The sequence below is a fragment of the Lathamus discolor genome, chromosome 6, assembly GCF_037157495.1.
Source record: "Lathamus discolor isolate bLatDis1 chromosome 6, bLatDis1.hap1, whole genome shotgun sequence".
Taxonomy (NCBI): domain Eukaryota; kingdom Metazoa; phylum Chordata; class Aves; order Psittaciformes; family Psittacidae; genus Lathamus; species Lathamus discolor.
Genome location: NC_088889.1, coordinates 76,041,731 through 76,065,478, shown reverse-complemented (window position 1 = coordinate 76,065,478; position 23,748 = coordinate 76,041,731). Strand labels below are relative to the sequence as shown.

The window sequence follows — 23,748 nt, the reverse complement described above, 5'->3', positions numbered from 1 at the left end:
GCTGATCTAATCACATCCACTTCTGCAGTCCCTCAGTTTCATACTAAGAAACTAGTAACGATCTGATTGCAGACTCTTTGTCCTACAAAAAAGAGAATGCTTTGTCAAAGTAAAAGCATATTCTAGGCCACACTGCTAATGACAGAAGGAAATAGGAGTGTGCTAGGGTCATTAAGAAGGGGAAAAGGCTGCTACATACAGGAACATAAAATATGTGGTCTTTTTCCATAGATGAGAGAAACAACAAAAATAAAAACTTCTTGGCTCTGCCTCCAGTCTTGGAACAGGGTCCAGCTTTGTTGCGTATGTCTTTGTGGTAAAGTTAAATCAAAGGAAATGCTGAAGAACTCTACCAAATGTGCTTTCCAAAGGTATATCAAGGAATCTGTTTTTCAGCATAACACAGTTAGCTATAGTGCCAAGCAAACACTGCTCCTGCAAAGCAAAGTTTATTAACTGTCAGAGCTTTCAACTAGGAAACTGTCACCTCTCATGTCTACTACAGAGAGGTCCTGCAGCCTAATTACAAAGCAACATGTGATTTTGCTCAAACCTGTATGGTGCTATTTTTAAAAGAATGTGTTTTGAAACAAGGGGGACAGAAAATCACAAAATGGAATATATAAACCTTTAGAATCAGTTTTAAGTAATGTTAAGTTTGATGGCTTTGTAACAGTAGCAATGGAAAATTACTAAAGTGCATGATGCATAGAAAAAAAAAGTGCAGCTAGAGAATACACTGAGCATTCTTGTACAAGATAAATTGTTATAGTTGACAGAGTTTTAAGAAAAACAGTCTAGAGGAACAGGACACAGGGATAAGGAGTATCTGGGAATGGCAGGTGTCCAGGATGGGCTACAGTTAAACTAACTGATAAGTAGGAGGATAGGAGGATTATTATGTCTCCTGTGCTAACGAACCAATTAAACTGGTATGAGCATCTACTGCGCGTGCTCCAAAGGCTGCCAGAAGTGATGAAGATTGTTGGAAGAAGTAAACGACCCTCAGAGACCACCACCACAATTCTGTCCGCATGTGGGGAACTTTCTGGAAAATGACGTAATGTATGTATGCCCAGGGACTATATAAGGACAGCTTGTGGAGCAACAGAGGGACACACGTTAGGAGGAGCTATTCCCCGTGTCTCCCAGCACCGCAATAAAGAATACCTGCTTGTCAGCTTGAAAACTTTGTTGGCAAGTTTGTTCCTGGAGTTTTCTCTGAATCAGTTTCAAAATAACTGTTGAATTCAAAGAAATAACCTGGCAGGATGAGAAACTGTCAGTATACACCCTAACACACTGAGTGAGCCTGAGATGGCAACTCTCTCATCAGATGCTTTTTTTCAGTAGGCTTTGTGACTCTCGTATAAAGTTTCATAAAGAACTGCTGCAGAAAGAAAATTACTTATATCTTGCTCATCAGCCTTCAGATACAAAACCAGCCTCCAAAACATGGCACGAAGCACACAGCAAAAGACAAGAAATTTCTCTTTTGAAACAGTAGAATTGGAGTTAGCTGTGTTGGCAGAAAAATAAAGATGAGACTTTTCTGTGTCAATATGATGTATAACACTGTTTTCACCTTTCTAATGGTGATTTGTGTAATTACGTATAAAAGCTGCTCTTTCAAGACAGAAGGCAAGGTATGCAAGCAGAAACACCTCTTGTCCCAAGCTGGGTGTCAGCCTTCAGAAGCCTGAAGTTAACCTTATACTCAAATGGATTTTAAAAAACCTAGGCCAATTCCTGGATTATTTAAAATTGATCCAATAGCCTGGATTCACAGTCTGTCACCACTTTCAGCACTAATCAGAATAAGAGAATTCATCATTGTCATTTCTGCTGCCACATAAGAACTATCTTTTAAGAGTTTTCAACAGATAAATTGGGTATTCCTGAAGGTGGCATTAATGCTGAAGTAAATTGATTCTACTACTCAGATCTACAGTGAGTCTATTCTTACACTAATCTTTAAAGTGCTTTTATACTTTGTGAGTAACAGCAAAATGAGAGTAAGGTGGAGCATGGACACAGGAATGTACATGTATAATTACAAACGGATATTCAGAGCTGCACAGGATAACCAGTGATGTTACTTTGTAATGACTGCCTAACACTTCAAAATAAAACTACATGCTCATTCCCTTATTCTCAGGAAATTTATATTCAGAGCCTTCATCCTCTCATCACTGAAGAAAAAATACACCACATTTTCAGAAAGTGATTGAAAATTAAAATAGTGGCATTAGTGGAACCTGTCTGATAATTCCATTATCCTTCTTTCTTTCCTAGAAAATTGGAAATTAGTTTCCTTCACTATGGACAAATACCCAGCCATGAGCCTTAAAATTTATCCATTTGCTATCCAACACACTATAGCTGCAATGACGTTATGTTACTCAGTAGCTTTAGTTTTGCAGGCATGAAAAAAAGTCCCAGGTTTAGTGGACATGCTACAGCAAGCAAACATAAGCAGACAACTTTCTGATATGCTACAGAGATCAACCAATATGTTGAGGACCAAACAACTAAAATGTAAAAAGCAACCTCAAACCTTCAACCAACAGCTGGAGCTGTGGAGATCTCAGCTCCATCCACAATCACAAACACTGACAGGTTCTTCATTAAGCACAAGGCTATGGGAAACTGGTAGTGTTCCACAGCAGAAGAATGCAAGAAAAGTTTCTGGAGTTTGTACAGCACACCCTGGCAGAGGGAGCAAGTCTTCCTTTAGTATTACCCTGTGGGGTTTATAAAACTTACAAAAATTAAACTTTGACCTGAACAGACTCTTCCTATACTTTCATTCCCTTTCATGCATAGAGCTGGATGTATAATTTCTAATTCCCTTCTTTCAAGGGAAATAAAAAAGAGATAAACCTTACCTGGCCAGCCTGCTGGAGATTCAGCTTGGTCTGCTTTTCTTTGATACATGCTCTCCAGTGGACCTGTAAGTAAAGGTGCAAGTTGTCAATTACACCTCCTTGAACAGATAGTGGCATTTTGTTCACTTTAACAATCACTCTACAGTCTTGCAGAGCAGACATTTCTAAGGAACAGTTAAAACACACATAAGAAAATGTCCTGTGTGGACCACTCTTTTTGCCTGATGCACTTGCTAGGGTGTAGAGATGGTTACTAAAAAGAGATGATTGTTTTGCTCCAAAGACTGCTACAAATGATCAGAAAATTGAATAGGAATTATAGGTGTAATACATCTGTTGCATATTTGTTGCCTTTCCAAGTGGGAGTGGAAGAGGCACATGTTTTATTTTACTAGTTACCATTTCAGAAGTAACGCAATATATGCCCCTAATTAAAGGAATAAATATTGAGAGTAACCATTCAAAGATTAAAGTTAATGGATACAGAAAGAATATATTTGAGGACATGGGGTGTAACTGACAGAAAGAAACTCCAAACACAGGTACATTTAAAGTAGCCACATCAGCTATCTGAAAGCTGTTGAAACACAAGGGGTGAGTGATGTGAATTTGCAACAATAGAAAAAAATTGCCTCTAACAAAATAAAATACACACAAGTCTTAATCTGATCATTCATTTATATCTGACAGTGGTAAGTTGGTAAGTCCCTGAAGAGAAACCAAAGAATCTCTATAACTAGTAACACTTAAACTCAACACTGCTGGAAACCTTGCTTCAGGTCAGAGTAGCTCCAGCAGAGATCCAGATGATTGTGACAGTGATTATAACTGACCCCAGAAAACTTCTGCAGATAATTCCCAGTGAAGTGAATAAGTATATTTAATGGTTTAACATATTGAGTGCTGGGATATGAAAACATTGAAGCGAGAGGGTATACTTTAAATGACACTATAAAATTCAGAGTTTATAAAAGTTATGAATATTGGGAGAAAAAAATCTTACTGATAAACATATTCTTTTTTCCAGGAAGAGAAACCTGTACTAGCACATTGTGTGTTCATAGTTGCACATTATGAGTGCGCAGCTGAGGAGCAATAGTAAAGAAATGAAAAGAAACTCAATTTTTCATCCCTAGCACACCTGAAGAGCATTTACCTGACTGCATTAACTGAATTTGCCAGTATGCTTCACAAGCTCCTGGTGAAATATAAAGTGGGCTCCTTCTGCTCCCCAACTGTGAGGATCAGAGGTCACTAGAGCCTTGCCCCTGTTATAAGCCCTAAACATTCACTGATGTGAACGAACGTGCTTTGTTCTCTGTGCAATTTTCTAAATATGACTTTCAAAATCACTATTTAAATTTCTCGAAGGCAAAAAGTTTTCAAATTATGCCAAAAGAGATTGCTGGTCTTCTTAAGGCTGTGCTATTACTGGATGGCTTTTACCAGTCAGCTCTGTTGGAATTGCATTTATGATTTTTGTACAAAAGGACATGACCCTTCTCACTGAAGTGGATTAGGACACTCATATACGGCAGTCTACATCCATAGCTACGTAAGTAATACAGGCATCTCTATAGTGACTCAAACATCTAAATTGGATGTAGACATCTTACTAAAGTACCAGCCCAAAGGCTACCTCTGTGTCTGCCCGCTTGACAGAAATTTACTACCATGGTCAGTATCACTTTGCCAGACAATCCAGACCATTAGCCACTAACAGTGAAAAGTAACCCAGTGTTGGTGCTTGGTGTTCCACCACCTTTAAAAAAAAAAATCTGAACTTTTAAGGATGTGTTTAGTAGTATTTTATCACCTTTTCTGTGGTGGCTGATGCATAAAGACAGTAGAAATTGATGCTGGTCTACACTCATCAGGTCCAAACCTTAAACGAAATATTAATTTTACATTAACCAGTGACTTTTCTAAAATGTTCTTAACTGGCTGTGGTATCTCAGGTATCCCATGTCACCATGCATTTCTGATTAAACAAAACTACAAGATGGCACGCTTGGAGCGGTCTATACTATGGGACAGTGTACCTGCTAACGCTGCAAACTGGCTAGATAGGATTCAGGAGCAGTTCAGAGTTACCTGACATCTTAGGAAGGCCTGAAGCACCAAAATGTGTAAAGGGGGCTGTACAACTTCCAGGCAAAATATAGCTCATGTCTGAGTGGTGAGTAGGCTGTGGGTGCACAAGGAGTTGGGAGGGGGCATGGCCAGGACAACTGATTCCAACTGACCCAAGGGATATCCCGTACCATATGGCATCTTGCTCAGCATATAAAGCTGGGGAAGAGGGAGGAAGAGGGGATGTTCAGAGTGATGTCATTTGTTTTCCCAAGTAACTCTTGTGATAGAGGCAGGCTGTCCTGGAGCTGGCTGAACATCTGCCGACCATGGGAAGTGGTGACTGAATTCCTTGGTTTGCTTTGCTTGCATGCATGGATTTTGCTTTCCCTGTTAAACTGCCTTTACCTCAACCCATGAGATTTTTCACTTTTCTGATTCTCTCCCCAGTCCTGCTGGGAACAGTGAGCCACGGCTGTGTGGGACTTAGTTACCAGCTGGGGTTAAAACACAATGATAAAACCCAGCAACAATGCTATAAAAACAGGTCTTTATGTAAGTCGTGGTAACTTCTGTCCTTGATCTTCTGTCAAGAGTCTACTGCCTCAAAACTCCTTTTGCCAGAAACCTCTTAAGACTCTTGAAGAACTTTAGGCAAGCCAGGATCTGTTTTACCATGTCAGAGGAGTTGTGATACCTTTTTGCCCTCTGGCACCTGCGCGGACTTCAGGAGGAAGGGAGACAAAGTTAGGGCAATTTCCTAAGGCATTTACACAGTTCCTGCACCACCACGGGGCGGGTTACTAAATATACTGCACGTACTGGCAATGAGATCACTCCAGCCGCTGGGGACACACAGCCGCGCTGAGCGCTGGACCCCCGCCACCCCACCCGCACCGAGCCCGGCAGAAAGGCCTGGCCCTGGCACCCGGTGCTCAGCCAGCACCGCGGCGGCTCTGGGACGGCCGTGGCGGACCTGGCGCCCTTGCCACATCGCTGCTCGGAGAGTCCAGAACGGGCTGAGGCGGCAGCTGATGTGTTTTACTCCTACAGAGGCTGGGGCTGGGGCACGGGCACGGTACTCTGGCACCGTCAGGCCCTCCTTGGGGGCTGCCCAGCGCAGGGCCCACTCCCGACCGGCTGCCGCTCCCTCACGGCAGGGCTGAGGCGGCCGACGGCGAGGACGGGAAAGAGCGCGACCCCTCAGGGGATCCTTCCGCCTTCCCTGTACCCCCTGGCCCCGTTCCCCAAGACTCGCCACATTCCCCCGTGGCGAAGCAGGACGGACCATCCGCCCCCCACCGCTGTCACGCAGAAGGAAGGGAAGGGCTGGCCGCGGGGGGGTGGGCCGAGCCAAGCCGCTTCCCCTCCCGTCAGCTGCTGCTGGCCGGGCCCTGCTCGTCGCCCGCCCATTGGCCGCCGCGCGCCTCCGCCCGGGCCCCGATATAAGGCGGCGCGGAAGGAGCGGTCGCGCCCAGCGGCGGTGTTGGCGGGTGAGCAACGGGCGGTTGGGCCGCGACCACCGGGGGCAGGGGGCGCGGTGGGGCCGGTCGTGTGAGGGGGTAGGCTGGGCCGGGCGTTGTGCATGGCCCGTCATGGGGGGAGAGCAGCGGAGGGTGCGGGCTGCGCCTTGGAGTGGCCCCGAGGTCGGGTCCCAAGGCTTGGGGCTGGAGCCTCGGTAGCAGCGGAGGAATCGCCTGTGCCAACCCCACTTCGGGCCGGAGCCGCCTTTCACGGGCGCCGCCGCGGCGGGCTCTGTTTGTGTCTGCGGCGGCCCGCGGGAGGGGTCTGCTCCCCGCCGGCGGCGGGCTCGGCTGCGGCCCCGCCTCGCTCCCGAGCGGCGCTGGGCTCCCGCAGGCCTCGCTTGGGCCCGGGCGGCTGCCGTGCTCCACCCTCCCGAGCGATCCCCTCCGCGTTCGGGCCCCGTTTCCCGCCCCGAGCTGCAGCGCCGCAGTCACGGGGCGATGGCTCCCGGCTCGTCCGCGGCAGCCCGGGGCTGTGCGCGCCGCCAGTTGGGCTCCTCTCGGCCCGAGAGGCTCGTCCCCGCCGTAAAGCGTAGTGCGAGAAGTTGGGTGCGTGCTGCGGAGCAAGTCCGAACCGGCCGTTGTGTCGACAGCCCTGGGAGCTCACGGCAACGTGAGTTGTGCAAAGCGCGTCTGGCTCCTTCCTCTGAGCATCTGCAGTGTACCGTGGTGTCTCGTGCTCTTCCTTTTCCTGACGTGAATGCAGGTGCAGGCAGTAGATGTTGCTTTTGAATGCACCTGAAGAACTCGGGGCAGCTTGTCCGACTCTTGCCTTAATTAGCAGGCATGTGAAAGAGTCTCGTTTCCGCGACTGCCCGTACCAGAAGCTAATGGTTGGATGTCATTATGTAACTCTGGAAAGCCAGGAGCAGACGGGACTTGAGATGTGGAGCTTCTAGAGACCAATGTGATCTCTCTCCCCAGGGGAGGAGCGAGGAGGAAGACTTGCTAGACAAGATCCAAAACCAGTGTGACCTTCACATTTCTAATAAGGTGATTCTGAAACTCCAAGTAGAGGATTCCTAGCCTGAGCTCTTGAGCTACTAAGTACAGGTATGTGATAGACTCTTAAGGTACTTGCAGTCTGAAGATTTGAGCTGAGTATAAAAACTGCTTGAATATCAGAAATATATTGGTGCTGTCTTGCTGCTAAGACAATGCTATTAAAAAAAACCCCAAACCACATATTTGGAGAACTACTTGAGCGTGTAAATAGAAAATGGCTTTCATACCTGCAAACTTGATGTTGTCATCTCACCAGTTTTTCTAATACATCAAGAAATAAGCTGTGACACAGCATATAAACATCACATTAGTTCTGATAATTGAACGTCAGAAGTGAGCCTGTTATCTTGTCAGGCTATACCTCTCATTAGAGCTCCATGTGGATGTGACACTGGGTACAAATCTAGAGTCTGATATGCTTTGCCAACCATGCAACTGCTTCTGAACCATAGACTTAACACTAGAAACCTGTTCTGCATAAATTGGCTGGCTTGCCTGATGGGCAGGTACAGTAGAAACCTATTCCACTTGCTATGCCTGCTCTTGAAATTGTATTACTGCGTCTGGGAAAATTCCCATACTGCTGCTGTCTTTCTCTCTTCATCTTGCTGTCTTTTGTAAAATACAACTTCTGCGTGGCTTAGATTGGTGTGAAGTTTTAAAAGTGATTCTTGATTAAGTGTAAGGTATTCCTACATCTTCTGTGGAAACTAAGTGCTGTTCCTGTCAACACTGTTAGGTATCTCTTGTTACTCATCAGTTGCTGAAAGACTGTTCATAACTAATTTGGCATAGCAGAGCCTTTTTTAGCTGCCTTCCCTGCTCTTTTTATTTCTGCTAACAGGTATAATAAGGGTTGGGAAAAGATTTGCATTGAAGGTTTTTACTAAACATCTCTGTGCTTTTAAAATAGCCTCAGCCAAACCCCAGTTTGGGCAGGGTCACTTGGTTTTATCAGAAACAGGTGTTACTAAGTGGAGTTAATTAAAAATAACAGTGATCTCACTTGTTTTTAAGTGGTGTAGCCCAAGCACCTTAGTATTGCAAAGGCCCAAGTCTCTATGGCTGGGTGGTGGGGTGATTTGTATTAGTATTTGCTCTTGAAACCTCTTCCTATAGCTTTGGCTGCTACATTAGCAGTGTTTCTTTTCAGAAACATGCCTGCAGGCATTAGCAATAGTAAGCATAGCAGCAAATACCTATAATCATGAAAAACTTGGTTTAGACACTAATGCCAGCCTTGCACTGAATTTGTCCCCTAGCAGTCATCTGCAATGTAAATTGCCTTTCTGTTTGTCCTTTATTTACAGTTTCTCAATTGGATAATGAAACTTAACAAATGAAGTTTGAGTAGAAGCTAGTATTGGGTAAAAAAGGAAAAGCAGCAGTTATTTATGGAAAAATTTATAGCTGTTTTCACTGCTTGATTGCTGTAAGGACTGTGACGGGCTATTTGCAGTTCCCACCAGGGAATCTGACTAATCTCACTAATGAGTAAATATGCTTAGATGCTTGCTTTGATAGTAAGTGTGGTGGGAAGGGCTATAGCACTAGGAACACCACTAAGTATATATGGATAGTGTTAGCAATCCCTTTGAAGATAGGTATTCACAGCTTTTAATGTCTTACAGTAAAAGTGATAAATGAAGGCAGTGCTGCTCCTGGTATGCTCAGGGGCTTTTTTAGCTCAGGTATGCTTTCAGGGGAAAGTGAGCCTGAAAACTAGCTATAATCCTCTTTATGTCAATTTAAGGGGATCTGCAGAGTGCAGTATTTATCCCATCAAGTGGGCTCTGAAGACAACTTACTCCTGGTTTTAATCACTTGCCGATGGAAAAAGTAGTGGAGTTCTACATCTAGAAAACAACACAGAAACCAAAGGCCTCTCTGATAGTTCTTACTAGTATAGTTGCAATGTGCAAATATACTGTGTTAAGGATAGAATTAAGGCTGCAGGAGAGCTTTAGCTCTAGGTGTACCATGACCTAAAGCTAGAGAAATAGCACATGGCCTAGCAACACCACCAGCTTTCAGTGTCAGAACACTGCAGGTGTTTGAAACAAAACTATCCAAAGCTAACTAGGTAACAGGGCTACCATCCCAGCTACTATAATGCATTATAGACTACTTGTTTGTGCAATTGTGAATTTGTACATATGCTCAATACCTGACTTCATATAGTCAGTGAATGAATATAGAATGAATATAGAGTGCTGGCCACAGGCTCCTGGAGTGGGAAGAAGGGGATATGCCTGCAAGAAGGAATGACTTGTACACACTATCTCATTGAGAAGTGGAGTTGAAGTGCTTTGCAAAAGTGACCTTCAATTTTACCTAGTTGTCCTTTTCCTGGAAGGTGAACATCCACTGAATAACCTTTTCAAAGATATGTAGACTTGTTTCCTCCTACAACTCTTAGCATGGACTACGGTACAAAGATGTAAGGACCTTTCCATATAGAAGTTAGAAAGGGCTTCTTGATGCAGCCTGGTTATCTTCTCACTTGCTTCTGTGCCTACAGGAAGGGAATTTACTGGGCACTACATCCACAGGAAGTCGGGTTTTATTCTGTCCTAGAGGTCAAACTAAAGCAGATCCTTTGAATTCTTAAACAAAAAAGCATTCAGATTATTTTAATGTACAAACATATAGATTTGGCCAAGACAGATCTGTAAGAGGAATCTGTAAGTTGCTGTGTTGCACTCAAACTTGGACCGGAAACTTTAGTAAGAGTAAATAAAATCTCATGCATCCTGGAGGTCCTAGTTCTCCATCTCAAACATTTTCTACCTTAACATATCGGTAGGAGAGCTTAACCCAGCTAGAAGTAACTTCCTGGTATAAAGAGAGTGAGCATTCTTATCTAACATCCTGCCTCAAAGACAGGTCTTGCAACTTCTGTTATGTTTATTTCTACCACTGTCAACCTATCAGTTGCCTTAAAGAGCTCTTCTAGTTGGTGATAAAAATACAAATGACTCGTTAGACCGGAAGGATGAGTCTGGTAATACCCTTCAATTGTGTATGAAGTTAGGAGCAAGAGTTCTACAAGGAAAGAGAATCTGTCAATTGTTAAATCTGTCCTTTTGTAAAGGATTCATGTGAAACTATTCTAGAAGGAGCTGCCATGACTGAATTGAGTTGCTAGAGCAGAGGATAAAGAAACAAAGCTATCTTACCCAGAGCAATAAGCATGTTCTTCCTGGCCAGCTCTGCACCTTGAAACTCTCTACTTAAGCTCCTGACTGGCATCTGCTATGGAACTTCCTATATGCTAGAAGCATCAGCTGTGTGGGAGTTGCTGATGACTGAAGTCACCCACTCATGGAGTGCATGTTGCACCACAAGGTTCTTCCCTGCGCCCGCTAAGAAATAAGACTGATGGGGACTTGGGCCTGGTCTTCATACAGTTTAACATCGGGATTTCAGAAAGGTGGAAGGAGGGGTTAAGTTGCCTCACAACTTCAAGCAAAGTCGCAGACTTGCTAAGCAGTAATTATGGTGTTAAGCACATGTGTCCAAGAGTAAATGAAAATTAAGTACTACACAGCTCTTTACACAAGGACAGCAGTAAGTGCCTGCCTCTCATAACTCCTGAACTGCTCCTGTGCATGCTTTGTTCAGAAAAAGCACTTTCCCAACCAGTGGACTTCCTGGTCCAGCTGTGCTCCTTAGGATCTGAAAAGAAATGGGAGTGGCAAGAGCCCAGTGTATAACATCAGAAGAGAAAGCCTTGTCTCACGACAGAAATCTGCACACTTAAAAAAGCCCCATTTCTCCCTCAAATAGTAACTTACAGACCTGCTTGTATTTTCCAGGTCCAACTGAGACCACTGTAGTCTGTGGCTATTAGAAAGGGGAGGGAGAAATATATTTTCCTCCAGTCCAGATAGATGTAGGTCCTTGGTTACCCACACCAAGCATCTAGTTCTTGCTTTCAAACTTGTTTCTCAATACTGCTTGCAAAAGCCTGTGTTGACCTAGCTATTATGCTGAGGTCTAAACCCTGCTTGCCAGAAGATCTTGCTGATACAGAACACAGTGGTATGAAAAGTTTTGTGTTTTATATAGCTGATGCTGTCGACTCACTTGAAGTCTGGCAGTGGGGTAGCTTCTGCAATGCTAGTTTCCAGGATTAAAAACTATTTTCTACGTGACAGTAACTGTTTAAGTGCTGCAACAAACTGCTGTAGAGAAATAGCGCTACTAGGTTGCCACTACTGTTGGCAATTGGGCAAGCTGCAGAAGAGGGCTTAGTGGATGTGGAGTGCCTGTAGCAGAAGCAATGTAAACCATCTTTTAATGCTGATGCTATTTATGCTAGATCAGACAATGCTGCAGTTCAGACATGTCCTGAGGAAAACAAATTGTATGAAAACCATTCTTAATCACCCTCAGCTGATCACCCTGTGTCGTATAAGCATTGCAGATCCAAGATGATGGCAAATCATATACCTCTCTGGCTACAGTGGGTGCATAGCTGTGAGGGGTGGTTAGTTTTATTTATCATATATGGGTAAAATTTGGTCTGTAGGACTTGGTTGCCTGTATCAGGTACGCTACAGGTTATTGGTTGCTGTAGTTGACGTGACTAGAAATGGAGTCAGCATGTGCAAGTTATGTGCCACTAGACTGTAATGATACTCATGCTCAACTTCTTGTTAGTGGATGTGTCCTTGAAATGTCTACACGCATCGGTCTGTCACTCCACAAGACGTAAGGGAATAAAACTTAGTCTCTAGCTTGAGTTTTGTTGGTAAAGATCCTGCACTGTAATTGCCTTTGACTCTTTTATGTTAAAATGCTGCTGAGATTTTTAGTGCAATGCGTAACATTTGCCATAACCTAATAGTTCTAACTAGTCAGTTAAGATTGACTTCTTTTGTGGGTTTTGTATGAAGATGCTGCTGTTGTAGCTGAGAGACTAGAACAACGATGGTGAGGAAGAGCCTTTCCTGGAAAGGTATTTGGCCCTTGACAGACTGGCATTTTCAGCAGATAAAAGACACTCCTGTTATTCTATTGCCAGTCAGTGACTATGCATCAAGTGAAACGCAGACACTGTTCAGCACTTGCAGGTGACCTTAGAACTATTAGGGACTACATCTGCAGTACCTGAAATTGTACTATAGAGCCCTACCGTGATTCCTGAAGGAGTACATAGGTAAGATATGTTCCTGGTTAGGACTGGCTCTGGTCTGAAGTCTTCCATGAGGTAAGAGTGAGGGTAGTAGGAAAGAGAAGGTAATGAATAACTTTTCTCTTATGTCCCAGTTGAAGTGGAAGAATGTAAAGCTACTGACTTTTTAAACAGTAGCTCTGAGATTTAAGGCAAGGTTCATGTGTCTCCTTAAATAGTGTTGTGAATTTGGAAGCGGCAGAAGACATTCCCTATGCATTTTTTTTATTTATTTTTTTTTTTCTGCCAGAACTGCAGCAGACTAAGGAAGCTGTGGAGTTCCTCTTTTCTTGTTTTCTTGCCTGCTGCCTCTCTTCCGGTTTCTGCTGCAGTCCTGACACTGTCCCTTGGTCTTGTGGTCTGACAACCCACAAGCTGCTCCAAGTTAGAGCAACAGAAGCTTAAAATAATGATCTTCCCTTTGTGTTTTGGTATTCCTGAATAAATCTAGCTCTACCTGCTTATTAACAAAAAATGCATATAAAGCAACATCTGTTTTTATCAGCTCAATGAACAACCAGTTAATTCCCATGTAGTCAACCCTTCTAAACAGACCAGTGTTAGACTTGCAAAGGTAGCTGCAGTGCTACTGTAATTAGCTTATCAAACGTGGAACCGTTAGTATATGGATGTTTGTAAATTAAATTTTAAAAAGGCCCAGACTTCAGACTCTCAAACCTACTGTTTCTGTAGGATTCCTTTAGGAAAACTAAAGGTAGCTGAATTGTGACCTTGTCATGGATTTGAGAGCTCACCCATGATTGAGTATTTGTATTAAAGTCTTCAATGTCACTATACTAAACCGTATAACTTCCACACAGTCTATTTTGTGTGTCTTGTGTCATCTTCTGTCTCCCAGTAAAACTGTTACCTCTTAGCAGGCTTGACAAGCACATCAAGGGCTGAAATAAGTTTAGTTTTTATTTGTTTTAGTTTGATGTAGAAACCTGCATCTTCAAAGGAGTTTGAAAAATAGCTTAAAATGAGTAAGATGAAGAAGGAGAGTGAGAAGCTCAAAGAACCAACAGCAAAAGGGTCATGTGCCATTGTAAAGCATACCAACCATGAATATAATGTTGCTGAATATGGTAAAAATGCACAGCTTCATGAAGTGCCTATTTTTTCCACTGCAGGAGTTTGAAGATGCAGCAGGCCTGGTAGTGGGGACAGAAGGAATCTCCTTAAAGAAGTTGTGCAGTCTGAAATATTGGCCATGTCTATTATGGATCATAGCCCCACCACTGGAGTGGTGACTGTTATTGTTATTTTGATTGCTATTGCAGCTCTTGGTGCCTTGATACTGGGCTGCTGGTGTTACCTGCGTCTGCAGAGGATCAGCCAGTCTGAAGATGAGGAAAGCATTGTGGGAGAAGGAGAAACCAAAGAGCCCTTCCTTCTGGTGCAGTACTCTGCTAAAGGACCTTGTGTAGAGAGGAAAGCTAAGCTAACTCCAAATGGCACAGAAGTACATAGCTAACTTGGAGTGACACATGTATATGAACTACGCTTATGATGTGTGTAACTGGCAGAAGAATCTCTCCTGTGAAGAACCTGGTCACATGCACGCTACTCATCACAGAATACCCTGATGAGGATTACATAAGCTTTGTTAGCAACTGCATGCACTGAGAAGTTGCACTTTGCATCAACTGTGTATCCCGATTCCTCTGTGACAGGAGCTGACCCACCCAGCATAATGTCCATTGCTGGCAATGGACACTGGGATATGTTGGTGTGAAGAGACTGTTTTTGTTACTTGAATGTTTAGCTGAGCCTACTTTGACGGAGCTACTACTGTAATGTGAACTACTTTACAACTGTGAACTGTAAGTAAGCTGCCAGAAGCTTTTTGCTTTGTGTTCCACCGCATATGGAAATACATGATGCAACTGTACATAACACAAGGACTGCTGAACCACAGCTGTAGCTGGGATTCCAGACCTTCAAAATCAAATCTGCAGTTAAAGCTTGCTTCTGCTATTAATTTGAGTGCACAGCCATAAAGTCAGAACTCCTCTTAACAGTTCAGTGAACTGATGCAGAGTACCTTCTTTGAGAACAGGTATAATCCTTCAGTAACATGTTGAGGGGGTAAACACAGGAGCTATGAGAAAGTGACTTTGTTTAGTTGCAGCTAGGTAGGTTAAGCTTATAGCTGCTAGAACTGAGTCTTCTAACCATGTAGCTACTGCAAGGAAACTGCCATTTTGATGGATACCAGCCTAGGAACTAATGATGGATGCTGAACCCTTGGGGCTGGTCCAGAAGGTTTCCAGGAGTTCGAAATGGCAGTAGAGCAGGCTTTTCTCTTCTGTAGGTCTGCATGCTGAAACTGCAGAAGTGGTTACTTAAGTGCAACTAGTATGAAATTTTCCTAGAACTCCAGTTTGTGTACTCAGCAGCTACAGTATATGTTAACAGCCTGTTGTAAAAAGGCATTTTAGTCTACAAACAGTTAACTATATAATCCAGTTAACGTATCTTGTAGATATCTTGTAGTAGTACAGTTAAATCAAGACAGTTAAGCTTCAGGCTTTACTATAAAAACAAATGTTGGTATGGGCAAGGGAGATTGGCTGTTCAGTTTGTAGAAGTTCTTAGTTGGCAATGGCAAAGTCTTTACAAACAAGAGCACCCCTTCCAGATTCTGCTTTGTGCTATAGTTAAGCTATAGGAACTCTAACAAGATGTCTTAGAGACTGTCCTGGACCTCAAACCTTTAGCAGGAGGAGAGGGGAAAGGGGAGGAGAAAGAACAACACTGAGCCACCACTGGCAGCTTATGTATTCTAAAACTCTTAGGGTAGGCACACTTGCTTTGAGGCCACTGACCTGTTTTCTGTGACTTTATACATAGCTTCCTTTGCCTCCTGAAACTTCTAAACACTTAATTGCCTAGTAAAGAAAAATTCTGTAAATCTGTTCCCTGAGATAAGTTACAAATAATGAAGTTCAAGTTCTTCAGCTATATAGACATCGTTAGACTGGCTTCTTGTACCTGTACATATGGAGTAAGTAACACAACCCTGCACGCATGCTTGAGAACTCTAACTGTATGCAAGACAGTAGCACCCTAGCCAAAAAGTCTTGTCCCTTTTTCTACAGTAGTATGTTGACTTAAAAAGGCAAATGTAGCAGTAAAAATTAACTGAAGGGTATAATTTGAAGCGAAGTTAATGCTGTCAAGTAAAAGAAAGCTCCTGCTGTTGCCTTCCGAGTATGATATGGGGTACAGCTTTTTACCCTGCCACATGCTCTTCTGGAAGATATTAGTCTCATGAGACTTGCATGTGTAGCCAGACTCAAATGTTTAAACTCATTCTACACCTCTTACAAATCAAGAGGAAAAGGATTAATTCAGTAAGACTCCTTAGTTTTCAGTAGAGAACAGTTTACACATGGCTGCTGCAGGTTTCAAGACAGTCAAATAACTGGTATACAAAAGTGATACAAAGTGCTGAAGTTCTAGAACAGAATAGTTGTAGCAATATTACTTTTGTCCATTCAAGTTCACTGATTACGCGGATGAAGTATCTCTATTTTAATTCAGCAAAGGAAATGCAGTGTAAAGGGCAAACTTCAGAAATCACAGAAAAGTAGAAATCAAAGGACTAATTTCTCTTCAAGCAGCTGTAAGAGATAGCCAGTGAAAAACAACTGGTTCTGAGTCAGAAGTGCTTCACACTGCTGCCCTAAAAATCACAATCTTCAATTTAAATGGCAAAATTTGTAAATTAGTGCAATAGTAAAGTGCAGAAAGTGTTTTCCATTCTCCTCTTCTCTTTAGATGTGGGTATCTATTAAGTTGTTCAAGTATACAAAAATATTGCATTTGATTTTTCTTTTTCTAGATCATGTGGGGGAAGAAGTCTTTATTTACAATGAATTTCAATAAAATTTGCATAAATACCTACCCAGTACTGCATCATTTGACCTTGTGTAAGTAATCATTCTGTCCTGTTTCCACTACTGTGTTTTGTTTCTGTGGTATCAATATTATCAATCCTTTTTTCCTCTAATGTGTCAGTAGCAGTTGAAACTACAGAATTATCTTCGGAACGTGTCTGCTCTGACTGAAGGGGTTCTTTAATTTCATCTTGGCTCTGTAGCTTTCCTTCCCTTGATGCTACCAGGATTCTCAGTAAAGTATTCTCTTTAAGGAGGTTTTCTGATGCATCAGCTAATTCTTGAAGCTTTTCAGCCATTGCTAGTAATTCTTGATTCTTCTGGTTATATGTGGCCTGTAACTGCTCGCTGTGGAGCTGCAGAGTCTTGTGCTGTTTTTCCAGTGTGTGTTTTTGCTGCTGTAGTCTATGTTCCTCTCTCCTAGCTTCAGAAAGCTGTGCTTCAAGCTGGTCATGGGCCTGATGAAGGGCAGTAATTTCTGATCTTAACTTCTCAATTTCTTTCTCTAAGTGGGAGATATGTCCTTGCTGTAGAACTGTCTCTTTATGTAGGCATTCTTTGGTACAGTGCTCTGATGAAGAAAAACTTGAGTGATGTAAAATAAATTTAAGAAGATTAGGAAGGTTAACTGAAAAGTCTTCAGGGAACTTCACACTTTGTTCCTTCCTAGAAAGACATAACATGACAACATTCAGATAGATAATTTTATCATTGCTTGCCTAAGCATCTTCTGCTTTTTCATCAAGAATGGCCAGTATAGCAGCTACGACAAACCTGAACTCATGTAATAAAGATAAAGCACACTGTACTTTCTTTCAGTGAACCCTTTTACCTGTACTCCAGTCTGGGTGCTGTACACTTCTGCACAGCATCAGTATTAAGATGTATAAAGCTATCTGGGAAATTATTATTTTGAGCCTATTATATGTCTTATATATAACCTAGAAGAAGTAGTTTCTTGTGTTCCAACAGCAGGATATTGCAAGGAGCAGAAAAGTACCATTTGCTTTTAAAGAGTAAGCAGCAAGGTCCTCTTGCTGTCAAAAACCCAAATCCTTTTTACTTGTTCCTCCTGTCTTTATGCCACTGACATGATGATGGAAGCAAGTTGTGTAAGTGTGGGTTGGGTTTTTTTTTTCCTTTCTGAAGCTCATTATATGGCTGTGAATATGAACAGGCAGGCCTCTTGTTTCTGCAACAGCACAAACTGTTACTCTTAACCTGACAAGAGTCCAAGCTGCTTCAAGACCAGCAAGTACCAAATTTCTTCCCTAAGACTACTAACCACCAAAGATACCCACAACCTCCAGCTGTGTCAAATGCTGAAGTTACTACCCCTTTTTTGGACCATGTGTCTACTTCTATCACAAAACTGAGGAGGCTAAACTGTCTTCTGAGGATTAGAGGGGAAGTTACCTCCTAATCTTCTCTTTCTGTAAGTTATACCTTCAACCTTTTACTCAGCATGTTCTAGTGTAACCTAAGTGCTGCCTCCTGGCTCTTGGGGTAGAGAGTGCCTTATTTTAACTGGGAAGCTAGCTAACAGTTTATAACTTTGTATGGTCTTGAGTCTTCACAAAAGTTTATTCTCTTTTGTTAGGAAGCCATCAAAACAAAGAAAAGCTTGGTTTACTTTCCTTTGATGGCCAAATTCATACCCGGATGAATTGTATATAGCATGCATCCAGACATGGGTAAATTACACAAGAAAGGATAAACATAAACAAAAATTACTGCAAGCAAGAAAGCCAGATTCAAGTATAATGCCTAAAGCCTCAAAGCCTACCACTGCTGCTCATGTACAACAGACACCATGGACAACACTTATGTCCCCCCGCATGTGACATGACATTTCTGAATTGCTCACACTCTGTATCTGGAACATGAGTTACTCAGTTACCAATTACAGTTGCCTCAAAAATGCTTTCTGTGATATCCAACTCATTAGCATATGGGATATAAACATATGCCAATGACATTTACTGACAGCTACTTGCAATGTTTCAGGTAGCAGACAGGTACTGTAATTTATCAGTAATTAAAAAAAAACTTCAGCCAGATGAAGCTCCTGTTTACCAAAATTAAGTTATTTCTGGAAGCACAAGCAACATGATTTTTCCTCCCCAGCCGACTTCTAGTGATCAACCAAGTTAGTCTTATAATTAGCATGAGCAGTTTCTGAGCTAACAATCAGCTCCCATCCAAGTTTAATGAACCGTAACATGATTTAGGCAAAAAATAGTCTACACTAACGCAAAACTGACTCATTATACAATGGTAATATTTTACTACATCATCATCCATTCTTACTAATCAAAACCCACAGTATGTCTCAGAAAAGGTAAAAGCCTATTTAGAGCAAAAAGCAAACCAGAATATTAACAGCATGGGTTGTAAAGTAACTGAGAACAGTTGGTTTGCAATAATTGTCTCATAAGGAGCTGCAGAGACAGCCTTAATATGAGGCCCATTATATCCAAAATTAATATAATGACTACTTTAGTACTGCTACTGATACTACAAATACTATCAAAACCTAATTTTCTTGATAAGATGCAACAAATTATAAAACACACCGGAAACGCAAGACAGAAAACAATTACTAGAGGTGAGGTACCTTGATGAAACCAACTGGAACATTACAAAAACAATCTTACTGAAACTATTAAGTCTGTCACACCAGAGATAGTCTAGAGCTCCTTTACAACATAGACCAGGGCAAAATGAGCATCTATAAAAAGGGAATACCAGACTTAGTAGTAATGCAGACTCCCAGCTGAGTTGCTGCTCAACTGACCTAGGGAACACAGAAGGACTGAAACTGAGCTGGAGGAATGTGGCAGAGGGAGTCTGATGTGCAAGGCTTACTGCAGGGGAAATGATGAGTTGGAACTTGGGATGATAGAAATGAAACTATTTCTGTACTGAATTAAAACATTAATTTAGAATTGAAATCTTAAGGCACAGGTTTAAAGATTTTGTGGTAGGTAACGCTTCACAGTACCAATAATCTGAATTACCATTTGCTGATAATAAAAGTTCTTGAGGGATAAGGGTGGAAATCAACATTTTTACTTTACAATGCAAAGAACCTTTATTAGAGTGCTTGTTTTTATTTCCTTGCTATAAAACCTGTAATTGTGTAAGACTGAGTATTAATATTTTTAAAAAGAAAAACCAAACCCAAGGTCAATCAAGTCTACTGCACAGGGCACACATAACACCAGAACCATAACTGAATAAATTGAGCACTTTCAAAAGCTCTTTGTTTTCTTGCAACCAAGGTTTCTTTCTTGTTCCTAGCCTATCTGAGGTAGGATGTACCTGCCCTGTGTGTACGGGTACAGATCAGACACAACACAGGTTTGATGCTTCATTTCAGAATTTCTCCCTGCTGCAGAGGAAGAGGAGGATTCAGGACCCTCATGCGCCATTCCAGCTCATATGCCAGTCCTAAATGCACTCTCCAGCCCTTTTACATCCCTTCAGAGTTCCTTTTTTTCCCTGACTCACCCTTTGTGCCTCTCTATCCCACCCTCCTTTGGTCTGCTTATTTTTTTGTTCACCCATTCATGAATCAATTCCCTTCCTCCACCTCATCTTTCTTTCATCATCCCAGAATTTACTCTCAATCCTAGCTGTCTCTTTGAAACTGCATTTCCTTGCCCTCTATTTCTTGTCTCCTTCTTCAAGGTCTTGCTTCCTGTATATAATTTTGCTTCAACAGCATGTACCCCTTCTTTTAATCTCCTTCGGACATCTTCCTCTGTAGGTGTTAGAACTACTACTGAAGCTTAGTTTGTTTTCTGTTTTGGAGAAACAATGTAAGGCTTCTAGAATGCCAACAAATCTGCTGATACTTTTCTCCTGTGAAAAAAATCCAGTGCTTGTTACTGAATCTGAACGAAAACTACATTTTGGCAATACACACAAACAATATACACATGTAATTCTATAGCATCTGTAAAAGCAATGCTGTGTTGTTTTTTTTTTTAATTACTGCTAAAACCGATCAGTCAGTAGAACACTAATGACAACGTATCTCTATTTCAACAAAAAAATTTTAGAACTTTGAAAACAATGTATCAATGCCCAAGTGAAATAGTGAAGTAGTAAGTGTTGTTATAAGAACAAAAAAGATACTTCAATAACCATAGTGTTAGTTTACACTAGAAGTTCTTACATAAGTTTGCATAAGCCCTCCTTTAGTACTCAGATTCTCTACTTTCTAAAGTAAAAAATTTGTCTTAAAAAACCTAAACAAAACACAAAAAAAATCTCAACCAAAACCCACATAACAATCTATCTCCTCCCCTCTGTCAATGTCAGGATTGTTTTTGTTCTCTTAAACAAGACCAAGCTTGACCTGGATTACTTACTCTTCATCTGTGCTTATTTTTTTTGATCTTCATTAAAACACTGCAAGCAAAGCCTTGCATTTTACTGCAAGAATCCATTATAATATTGAGATGTCTCTTAGTTTAGCCAATTAGAAGCAATTACATACAAGTAGCACTAGAGCTATGTTGCACCATCATCTACATCATTTCTCCTTTTATTGCCTCCTGTAGTCACTCACTGATTTATTTGAATCATGCCAAAATAATAACAGGAAATACAACCAAATAATAAAGAAAATTAACTGAGAAGAAGATTAAGAACGGTGCTGTCTGTAAAGATAGACTTACAAACAATTAAAATATGACATTTGGCGAGAACATTCACTATCTGCACATCATCAGCTATCCATGTCTGTTAGTTTGGTGGGTTTTTTTGGTTTTTAAATGACAATACACATAAAGTAAGAATGCATATATAGAAATGAATTTGCTTGGCTTTTTTCTGTATTAAAACGTGTAACCAGGTAATTATTACAACTTAGTAAAATGAAAGTTAGAAACCCAAAGGGAAAAAGAGTTACATTACCTCCCATAAGGAAAAAATAAAATGGTTGGGAGACGGTCTGTCATAAATTCCCATGGAAGGTCATTTCGAGTGATATCAATTCTGTTAAGAAAATACACATTAATTAAGAGAACTGGCAGATGAACAATCTGTATTTTCCTGTAAAACGCCATTTTAGGGGTTGGCAAGAAGGAAATGCAAATCTGTGAAAGTAAGTCTAAATGTCAAGTTGTGCATTTGAGTCAGCAGAAGTAATTGCTGCTATTCAAGAGGATGAATCTCAGTTTAACAAGTATCTGTGGTGGGTTTTTTCTAGAAAAAAAGTGTACAGTATTCCAACTGCTCTCACTCAGCAATTAAATTGCACATCACTCATCTTCACTGTGTACCCACCTTCCTTTTCTAAAACAGATGGACCTGCCTAATAGTTTAAACATGAAACTGAAGTTTTATCTATTTGCTGTTCCTCAAGCCCAACTTTATGAAAATTTTCCCCTTGAGTAATTCTGGGAGTAAACTGCTCCTTCCAAGGACAAGCATATTCTTAAAGGCATAATTTCTTTCTAAAGGAACACAGGATTTTGTGAAGGAAACACTTTTTCAATTAGTTATGTTTTTCTCTGCATTTGTTAGATTACAAATAAAATTCTTATTAATTACAACGATTTTATTATAGAAAAATCATAGATGATATACATAAGTAATACTGCAATAAAAATAATGGAACAAATGAAAGAACTTCAATGTCAAAAAAAAGAGAAAGGGTGAAGATTTGAGAATAGCACTACATCTGTGGGAATAAAGCTGCACTTAGAAACAGGTGGTAACTCCAGACTTTTAATTCCATTTTTTTCTTATACATCTCACTCTGCTTCTGGAGTAAGTTCAGTCAGAATGAAACAAGGATGCAGTCAGAACAGATACTGTAAGTATTGATGTATTATCAAATACATGAACAAGAATGTTTGGGTTGCACTGAAACATTAAAAGCCTTATGAATGCCAAACAAAAACATGTTTTAATTTACACAAAAATGTATTTTAATATGTATAATAATACATATTATACAGATGCATATATAGATATATGTATATGTCTATAAACTGGATTTGGCTGGGATAGAGTTAATTTTCTTCCTAGTAGCTTGTATGGCGCAACGTTTTAGGTTTGTGATGACTGTTGTCTTCCCTGTTTCTTACTCTACCTCCTCTGTAGCAACACTACCAATTTCTACTCTACAGTGGATACTCTGGGGGTTGGGGACCCAACCAGGCAAATGACCTGAACTAACCAAAGAGCTACTCCTTACTATGTAACATCATGCTCAGCAGTAAAAAGGAAAAGAGGGAGTTTTATGGGATTTACCCATCTTTTACTTGGGAACTGTCTGGACATCGCTCTACCCACAGGAAGTGGTAATTGCTGTTTCATCACCTGTTTTGCTTTCTTCTCTCTCCTTCCACTTATCCTTCAATCCTAAACAGATCTGTTTTGTTGTCTCATGACCTCCAGATTTTACTGGTTTTATTCTTCCATTCCTCTTCACACATCCCACTGAGGGTGGAGGAGGGAAGTGAGTGAGTAACTGTGTGGTGCTTAGCTGCCCATCAGGATTAACACCCAACAATATGTATTTTTCCCCGTTCAAATAACATCTCAAATACAGTACTACAGAATATTATTATCTGCTACAAATTATCAGAGGAGTAAAAATTATTTTCTGTTGTTTTATTGATTCACTTCCTGAAGTCAGGAAGCTTTAAGGCTTAAATATTGCTAAAAACTGTTTAAAAATTCTTTTTAATTAAACTGGATAATTACTACAGTGAGACTGAAAACTACCAAATCTATACAGAGGGAAACAAAATAATGCATTCAAAGAGAAATGAAGCAGATGACATTCACATATACCACTGCAAGATTATAGAGAGAAAAGTAATTATTTTCTAGGCTGATGACCTCAATGAACTTGTATTATTTCAGAGAGTTGTAAACAGAATCTTTTTTACCTGGCCACAATGAAATTATCTGGAGGCAGAAGCCGAGCAAGTTGAATAAAGATGTGATTAAGAGAAGCACAGAATCCACACCACTGTGCATAATACAGCAGCAAGACATTCTGAAAAATGAAATGGAGAAGAATTTTATTTAATTGTAGTTAATCCACAGTAAAGGAGCACTAGTCTTCACAACATCTGAAACTTGGAACCCTTCATATGTGAAAGGAAAGCATACCTTAATGTTAATAAACTTCATTCTAAGATATTTAC

General features: G+C 41.1%; 3 protein-coding genes and 1 long non-coding RNA gene across 7 annotated transcripts in view; 3 read left to right on the top strand and 1 right to left on the bottom strand.

The window, feature by feature from the left end:
- Window positions 1–6,482: 6,482 nt before the first annotated feature.
- Window positions 6,483–13,886, top strand: LOC136016514 (zinc finger protein ZXDC-like). The gene is made up of 3 exons (XM_065683810.1): window positions 6,483–7,097; window positions 7,409–7,537; window positions 13,802–13,886. Exon 1 carries the CDS (start codon window positions 6,547–6,549, stop codon window positions 7,018–7,020), a length of 474 nt encoding a protein of 157 aa, XP_065539882.1. The 5' UTR covers window positions 6,483–6,546; the 3' UTR covers window positions 7,021–7,097; window positions 7,409–7,537; window positions 13,802–13,886.
- Window positions 12,388–16,580, top strand: SNN (stannin). The gene is given in 3 exon segments (XM_065683811.1): window positions 12,388–13,841; window positions 13,844–14,494; window positions 16,519–16,580. Coding segments are annotated over 2 exon segments (411 nt in total). The 5' UTR covers window positions 12,388–13,732; the 3' UTR covers window positions 14,146–14,494; window positions 16,519–16,580.
- The window catches only part of TXNDC11 (thioredoxin domain containing 11), a 33,294-nt gene continuing 24,982 nt past the window's right edge, over window positions 15,437–23,748 (bottom strand). For all 4 annotated transcript variants that reach the window (XM_065683791.1, XM_065683792.1, XM_065683793.1 and 1 more), the window contains 3 exons: window positions 23,488–23,597; window positions 21,500–21,580; window positions 15,437–17,239 (listed from right to left, as the gene is read on the bottom strand). In XM_065683791.1, coding sequence (XP_065539863.1) covers window positions 16,615–17,239; window positions 21,500–21,580; window positions 23,488–23,597 — 816 coding nt within the window. In that variant the 3' untranslated portion in view covers window positions 15,437–16,614. The remainder of the gene's footprint in view (window positions 17,240–21,499; window positions 21,581–23,487; window positions 23,598–23,748) is intronic.
- Window positions 17,616–23,747, top strand: LOC136016519 (uncharacterized). Its single transcript, XR_010613620.1, has 2 exons — window positions 17,616–22,893; window positions 23,462–23,747. It is a non-coding gene; the product is annotated as an uncharacterized LOC136016519 (long non-coding RNA).

Bases quoted from the DNA above. Each gene is read 5' to 3' on its own strand.
- LOC136016514 (XM_065683810.1), top strand. From the start codon at position 6,547: ATGGCCCGTCATGGGGGGAGAGCAGCGGAGGGTGCGGGCTGCGCCTTG.